The 8717-nt window shown below is 34.1% G+C and overlaps 1 protein-coding gene across 1 annotated transcript in view; it reads right to left on the bottom strand.

The window, feature by feature from the left end:
* Window positions 1–242: 242 nt before the first annotated feature.
* MTX2 (metaxin 2) overlaps window positions 243–8717 on the bottom strand; it is a 49081-nt gene continuing 40606 nt past the window's right edge. Inside the window, exons 5-10 of the mRNA XM_070731819.1 lie at window positions 7041–7117; window positions 4144–4236; window positions 3732–3770; window positions 3218–3343; window positions 2234–2310; window positions 243–873 (exon numbers count right to left, since the gene is read on the bottom strand). Of these exons, the coding sequence (XP_070587920.1) occupies window positions 714–873; window positions 2234–2310; window positions 3218–3343; window positions 3732–3770; window positions 4144–4236; window positions 7041–7117 (572 nt within the window). The 3' untranslated portion in view covers window positions 243–713. The remainder of the gene's footprint in view (window positions 874–2233; window positions 2311–3217; window positions 3344–3731; window positions 3771–4143; window positions 4237–7040; window positions 7118–8717) is intronic.

The following is an 8717-nucleotide window of genomic DNA, read 5'->3' as shown; positions in this document are numbered from 1 at the left end:
GCAAACAGTCAAAGATATGTAATTAAAAAAGAGAAATAACTCAAAAAAGGGATTTATTCAGACTGACTTTCTTGATCTCCAGAATTATGAATGATTTAAAAACTGAATAATTTCATCTTTTATATATTGTTTTTTACATTTTACTATAAATTAGTGCATTTTAGAGGTTCTACATTATATGTAATTTTTCTTGCTATTTACTGTTAATATTTTAAATAACCAAATAAGAGAATTCTGCTTAATAGCAGGATTAAAATGCAAAATTTATTTATGTAAACATTTTACATAGACACATTTAACCAATCCAATTTAATAATTTAATGGATGTAATGCAAATAATTGTAAAAATGTTGCATGTGTAAGCAGTTAAAAATATTAAGAAAATACTTATAGAATTGTCTAAACTTTATTGTTTTACATCTTGATACAATATTGTTTCAAGGTCACTTCAAAAGAATATTAAAATGGCACACAGACATGTATAATGTAAAACTCAATTTTGCTTTAAATACAGTAGGTTTCTTGAATTCATCACAGGTAGATTCCCTTGGGCTACAACAGATTTGGTGCAACTGACTCGAATTGTGAGCTAAGCCCAATTTTCAAATCTGTGCTACTATCTTTTTAAAATAAAATAAGCATAGTCAAAATGTTAACTTTATTATTACTCTCATCATAAGCATTCTATTTATCAAAGACAGTTTGGAGAAGGACTAGGCCGTCTTAACATCAAAGTAGTGTTGTTCTATTCTTCTGCAAAATGCAGTAAGGTTACTGTAGCCTTTCACTTTTTCTGACAGTTCATCGCTGATCAATTGGGTGGTAAGGATTGTGAACAGATGTCCAAATACCAAAGCATCTAATTCAGTTGGCCTATGAACAAAAGAAAATTAGTATGTTGGATGAGAGAACACAACCATTGCAAGTCACATTAGGCATTAGTATCAGTTGTATATCCAGACCATGGCATACTACCTTGATCCTTTTATTTTGAGGAGAAAACAATTACTGCCAACCAGCCTTCCATATATACTGCATGAGTCAAAACGAGGTTAATGAAAATATTTACTGACCCCTCGCATCCTGGATGTAAATTGTTTCAGCTCATACCCTCAAAACGACGCTACAGAGCACTACACACCAAGAGAACTAGACACAAGAGCAATTTTCCCCCCGAACACCATCACTCTGCTAAACAAATAATTATCTCACCATTGTCAAACTACACTAATGCTGCATTACTATTACCTTTAGTCTTCTCATCGTTCCTATCACCCATCTCTTCCCACTTATGATTATATGACTGTTACTTGTATTCTTACGATTTATATTGATTGTTTCCTGATTGCTTATTTGTACCCTATGACAATCATTAAGTGTTACATCTCATGACAAATATATCTTTTCTTTTATGTACACTGAGCACATATATACCAAAGACAAATTCCTTGTGTGTCCAATCACACTTGGTGAATAAATAATTCTATTCTATTCTATTTTAGTATCCTGTCGCTGCACAGCATCAATGATCTTGAGTTTTTGTTTTCTGAGTTCTGTCTTCATAATCTGAGGATCAACAGATAGACTGCATTCAAGTTTAATGTTAATATAGGTGAATGTAAAAAGTCTTATTCCCTCTCCTTCTCTCCCTCCCTCCCTCCCTCTCTCTCTTTCTCTCACACACACATACACATTCTCTCTCCCACACCATCAAACTACATATTCTGAGAGAATGGATCAAAGCATTGAAAATATGAAGTTAATATTATTTTTAAACCATTTTTAGGGATATAATCAAAGAATAAATTAGAATGGAAATAAACTTGCGGTGGTAGCATTTCGTTAATCTAGCCTAGATTTTAGAATTTAGACAAAAATCAAATTTTCAAAAACTCATTTCACTGAAATTCTTCACATAGTACTTTGTAACTTTGTAATCCCATTAACCTTCCTTGATATTCCTCCTGAGTCGCTGCCTTTTCCCATAAGTTTCTCAATTTTCCCAGAGGTAATCTAGCCATTCCGTCACTCATAAATTAAGAAATACAAAATGAAGTTCCTGCTTTTTAGCTCCTGGATGAATAGGCAGCTAGTGCGATGCCCATTTTACCAAAAGTTAGAAAAAGAAGAGATTTTTATTTCATCTATTAAAAAAAGAAATATAGCAGAAGAAACATCTCCCCATCATTTGAAAAATGTCTTCTTGGCAGAACTCTTACGTTAAATAACTTACTTCTTATTGAAGAAATACAGTTGTGTCCCAAGCCTTTGAGAAAGTGCTTCACAACACTGATCTACATCTTCAAGTACCTAAAAAGGACATAGATATCAAGGAAGAGCAGAACATAATTTTAATGAAGTGCTATAGAAACAAAACTTTAGTTAAAAATACATTGGATTCATAATTTTTAAACAATATTTGTCCTACAAAGTTCTTGTCCTTCCCATATGATCTTTTATTCTTTATCCTTTAAATCAGGAGTGTCAAGCTCACAGTGTCACATTATTGTCACGTGACATATCACAACTTTCCCCCCTTCACTAAAATGGGAGTGGGCATGGCCAGCGCATGATGCATCCAGCCCACATGTCGTGAGTTTAACACCCCTGCTTTAAATACAATAATGATGTATTTGCAGCTATTAAAAATCAAACAGGGTTGGTCGAAAACATGTTTCCAGACCAAGTATTTAGATTCAAGCCAGAAACAAACCTATACAAATAACCTCTTATATAATTTTTGTGAACACTTGGTCTTTCCTCCCCCTCCCACACCAGCATCCTTCAAAAAGTCTTCATCCAAAGATTAAAAGCACCTCTAGAATAACATCTGATAGCAGTTGCTGTTAAAAAATAGCCCTCGTGTACATACCTGAGAGCATTTGGGAACTTCGCCTAATACTAACTTCTACTGATAGCTAACCATCTAATGCCCAATACTATGATCCTATTACTCAAATATTGAGCTTATATTCTGGCCATTTAAGTGTCCTGCTTCATTATAAACACACTGTATTATAAAAACTGAAATTAAAAATGTATCTAGCAAATCAAAATATATCACACATTAAGACCATTATCTCAGATCATAGACAGTGGAGGGTATTTTTTATTTAATTTACTAAGAAGATACAAATAAATCAGTGCCTCCCTGAAACCTTACATTTTACATTTTTCCCGGGGGGGGGGGGGTCAGACTTGGAAACAAATGACTGACCTGATCAAGTGACTTATTGCCCCAGCCAATAGCCTTCATTTTACGCTGGACCTCCCATTGCTTCTGATAGGCCAAAATACGATTCAGAGGCCAAGGATAAGGAGAACCATATCTTGGATGAGTGATCTTTAAAGGGGGGGAGAAAAGGATTTTTGTGTTCTTATAAAACTGAAAAGGCTGTGTTTTAGAAAAGACTAGTCTAACTATGGTTTTATTGCCGTGGCTCTGCCTGAGAAGCTGATTCTCTGCAATCATTTATAACTTGCAGCTAAAAAAGCAAGCCTTTAAAATTATATTTTTAAAAATTTCATTTTAAAACCAGCACATCCAATAATGACATAGAGTAACCCGAAATGTATATGCAAGCAAAATTAAAGCTCCCGCCCTCCCCCCAAAAAAGTATCATTAGTGGTATAAAACTCTATGTTTCATTTATGAGTAGGGACTTGCAATTGTGAGCAAAAGTGTTTTCTCATTAAAATTTAATTAAGATGTATGCTGCAGAATCACTCACCTCCTGGACTGTAGCACCATCACACCACTGAAGATACAGCTAGAAACCAAAGAATACTAAACTTCATAACGGAGAAGGTTACACAGTCATTTATTCCTTGCAGCTTTCTCTCCTAGCTCTACCAAACAAGCCATTAATAACATTTAAAACACATAAATACAACTACTAGATCTATCATGAAGCAAATACAATATTTCAGTGCACCAAAAATAATCTGAAAAGGATTGCGAAGTGTATATAAAAGTGTGCTGCTTTTTGAGAAGCACTGTTAATCATAGGTCCACCTTTTTTTTTGTTTTATACACAAATGGTAGCTGTGGCTTGCAATGTTACAAAGAAAATAGCATTTTACTCCCCCTATTCGCTATAATTCATTTCCCAAGACTGACAAATTACTAGTGTTTTGCCATACCTCTGCTGTCAAAAGCATATTATTGACTAATTCCATGTAGGCTTTCATCTCAGCTTTTTGGACTTCATCCAACCCATCACTAAGTGAATGGCCCTAAGGCAGGAGAGAAGGAAGGAAAGAGAAAGGAGAGTAAAAATTATCCGTTTGGGTTCTTTCCAAACTTTATTGAAGTCCAGGCCTTTCTCTCATTCAAAACAATCTTTTGCAACATTACACATAAGAGGCAGCTTTGGAGACCTCAAGGACTATTAAAGGCTCTGGGGGTAGGGTGGAATATTGAAGTAAAATCTTTTAAATAGAAAAGTACAGAGTGATCAGTAAACATAACTTTCCAGCTACAGTTCTTTCTTTTGCTTTTCTGCTGAGTGGTTTTTATAAATACAACGTCTTTGTAAATAAACTGAAGTGAGTTATGGTGATGTAAAATACCTTATTAAAATACGATGCATGGGTATCGATTTACAAGACTAAAGAAAGAAGCAAGAGTAAGCATAAATATTGATTATTTGGAATTTTTTAAGATTTAAACAAAGTGTTCTCTATGCAGGAGATTGCAGAAGCCAAGAACTAAGTGCAACATTATTTCTTGGCAATAGTCAAAATAGCAAACAGAGCATGCAGCAACGGGAATAGCCAATTCGAGGGTGCATTTCTTTAAAAAAAAAAAAAGATCTTAATTTCAAAAGCCACAGCAAGCATGGCCAAGGTTCTGAAATGATCAAAATTACAATGCAAACCCTCTGGAGAGCACTGGGGTAATGCCTACCCTATCTTAGATGTAGGACACGATCCAAAGGGCTTTTGGACAGCTCAGGCCTCTTCCTATAGAGCCAAGACATACAGACAAACAATTTCAAAAATGAAAGCTCTTTCAAAGAGACATCTAAACTACTATAATTGGGGTTTTTTTAAGTTCATCTAAAAAGGATTTGCCTCAGCCTGAATCCACTGAGAATTCTTTAGGTATTTACTGTTCAAGCCTTGTTGCATTTGAATATATAATCAGAAATACGTTTATACTAGACAAATGCTAGGATTCAACTTATATTTTGGTTTTTCCCCATTTAATTACCATGTAACTAGTTTATAAATTTCTATCCATTGTGTATCAACTGAAAACAATCAACAAACAAGTTGATATTATTACACTGTATCACAGTATACAGTATTACAGAATAAACTAAAAACTCTTGAGAAAAATATTGGAGAAAAAGGTAAAAATAAAAGTCTATTTATTAATCAGTTCAGTTATAGAATTGGCTTTTAAGGCCACATGAATTAGTAAATTTGGAAGACGGAAAGGAAGGATCTACAAATCTATTTTTTATTATTATTATTATTATTATTATTATCATTATTATTATCATTATCATTATTATTACTACTACTACTACTATTATTTATTTATTTATTTATTTATTTATTTATTTATTTTTTATGCCACCCTTCTCCTTAGACTCAGGGCGGCTTACAACATGTTAGCAATAGCACTTTTTAACAGAGCCAGCATATTGCCCCACAATCCGGATCCTCATTTTACCCACCTCGGAAGGATGGGAGGCTGAGTCAACCTTCAGCCAGTGATGAGATTTGAACCACTGACCTTCAGATCTACAGTCAGTTTCAGTGGCCTGCAGTACAGCACTCTACCTGCAGCATCACCCCAGCTCTATTATTATTATTATTATTATTATTATTATTATTATTATTATTACTATCATTATTACTATCATTATTATCATTATTATTATGGAAACATTGCTCGCCTAAAATCAAAATTATACATACACATATACATCCTAAATGTATGAGAAATTTAAGCAACAGAAAATATTTAAATATCTAAATGATACATATCACCATGTATGAAGGCCAGAATATCATTTGCTTCAAAAGGGAATCAACGCTGTATCCAAGACAAATATGGATTTGGCTGAAAGGTCCTACTGGAAAAAGCATATCTTCACTCCCTCTTCCTTACAGATATCTTGCCTTCCCCCTTATACTTTTGCAACTTGATCAGACTCAAGATAGTTTCAGAGCATGCAAGTAGCTAAAGAAAGGGAAAATTCCTTTCTTTCTCCCGCCAAAGTGAAGACCTGCAATTATAATGCAGCCAGAAACCTACATTATCCAAATTTCATCTTCAAAAGATGACCCAACAACACCAGTTTGTTATCCTAAATCAAGTGATACAATCAGGATTGGGTCTGGTCAGTCCTTGGTGGGAAATAACCAAGAAATACCAATTCTATAGGTTACATTGGAAAGTGTTTTTTTTTAAAATCCAACACAATTTCATGCTCCATTTGTATTGTTGTGCGGAAAACTACAGGGGCAAGCATATTACTTCATCAGTTGAACTCTCTTCAAGGAGACTTTACAATAATTACCATTTAAACTTGTTTCAGTTTAAGGATCTCATTATGTGCTAACTGGGGAGACCTTGGAGCTGCAACTTAAATATAACTAGAAGACATCAGGATGAGCAAGGTGGCTGTAGGGCCTCTTTCTGAAATTCTTGGGTAATACAGATTTGTGTGCTATCTGGATAAATAATAGGGTTTCTTTAATATGGACATGTATAGAGAGAAAGATAATATTGTACAGAATATCCTTTCTACAGGGGAAAAAAGAGTTCAGCTCAATAACAATAGATAAAAATGTATAAGTCTTTTTAAGCATAAGCACTCAGCAGAAAAGTAACCCACTGAACTGGATAACATCTTTAAAAGCTTATTAATGCAGTGTTTTCTGAAAGAATAAAGTATTTAATTTTCAAAGCTATGATTTTATCAAATCACCAGGATAATTTCATAAACAAAGAATTAAAACAACTGCTGAAAAGGTATTTATCTTTTTTTATATATATATAAATATCTGTATATACACATTACCTTGGCTTTTACAAACTGGACAATGGGTCCAAGTTCTGAAACTACTTGATTTCCTACATGAATAAAGGGCACTTTTCCTGTGGGTGAAAAGAAGAGTACATTTCAACATTCATCACCAACATAGCATTCAGAATGAACCAGAATGATAAGAAGAGGGACCCTTGTAAAACTGAGATTTCTGTTTTGGGTTTGAGTATCTGTTTTGAAAGTTGTACAAAAACATAGGTTGATAGCATTTGTTCTAGGCAAAAGTACTTGATCCTTTCCTGAATACAAATATCTGTGAAACCCAAATGCTACTGTCCTTATTTAAAAAAAAATCGATGATGATGATCATCATCAAAATTATAATGAAAGAATAGTTTAATGCAACAATTAGTTTGTGGGGGCTGGAAGATAACGTAACATGTGTAATTTAAGAAAAAATTCACACAGTTGTGTGGCTTGGTTGTCATTCAGTGATACCAAGACCTCAGCTACTCCTAAAAATCCGACCTTTCGCATTCAGGGAATTCTGGAAGCATGTAAGTGCTTCTTATTCACACAGAAGAGTTATTGGGGTTGGACAGTTTGTGTCAGGCCATTTAAAAAAAAAAAAAAAGCTTCTACACAGTTACTTCTGATTCTCTTGTAAACCAAAGCCCCCAAATGACAAGAATCTTCCCTTGATTCATAATCAAGAATACAATTACCCTGAGCACCAGTTATTAGCAGAAAGGCTACAGTTGGGCATACATATTTCTTCCAGAGGTACAGGAAGAAGCAATTGTAAAATCAACTAGCCTCCACCCAGTACATTAACAACAAATCAAAGATTGTCAAAACAAATGTCACAAAAAACCTCCACTTAATATTTGCTCCAAATACTAAAGTAAATGCTAATGTTGCTGGACTTTAATATAGTACACTCTGTCAGTTTCACAGAAATTGTGTATAATATAGAAGATAGAGAGTTTTAAAAAATAGTATCCACGAACAGCATTCAGGATAACTTCTGGTAAGAGATGCATTGATGATCCAGCCAGCCTTTGTGTTTTCAAAAAGGGAGAAAGACCGGTCGCTATTACTTTTTATTAAAAAATTACTAGATATAATCTGATATCCATTTCTGATTTTCCTATGAAATGTAATATTTTCATTTTGAGATACTGAAAATTTCAAACTAAAGCATCTATGGTAACCTAATTTTTAACTTTCCCTACTTCCTCCTATACCCCAATAAAAGTCCTGAATATTTCAAAAGTTTGCACACTCTTTTATGACATTTGACTTAAGTATAATAAAATCACCACCCTGCTATAATTCTAATAAAAATAGTTATATGTGCTAACTCTGCGCTCATACCTTAGTGACACCTCATCAGAAATTGAGCAAGCAATGAACTAAGTGACCTAGTGTTCCGTTGTTGACACTGAAAGGCTATAATCTTAAAACCTCTTGCTGTGAAATATGGGTAGTCCTCAACTTACGACCACAATTGACCTCAAAATGAGAAACTTGTTAAGTGACTTGCCCCGTTATATGACATTTCTCGCCACAGTTCTTAAATGAATCACTCCAGTTGATAAGTTAGTAACCTGTTTGTTGAGTGAATCTGGCTTCCACACTCAACTTTGTTTGAAGGTTGCAAAAAGTATGACCTCAGGACACAGCAACAGTCATAGATATGAACCAGCT

This window comes from Erythrolamprus reginae, chromosome 1, assembly GCF_031021105.1.
Source record: "Erythrolamprus reginae isolate rEryReg1 chromosome 1, rEryReg1.hap1, whole genome shotgun sequence".
NCBI lineage: Eukaryota > Metazoa > Chordata > Lepidosauria > Squamata > Dipsadidae > Erythrolamprus > Erythrolamprus reginae.
The sequence above is the reverse complement of the archived record's forward strand: the minus strand, read 5'-3'. Positions and strand labels throughout refer to the sequence as shown.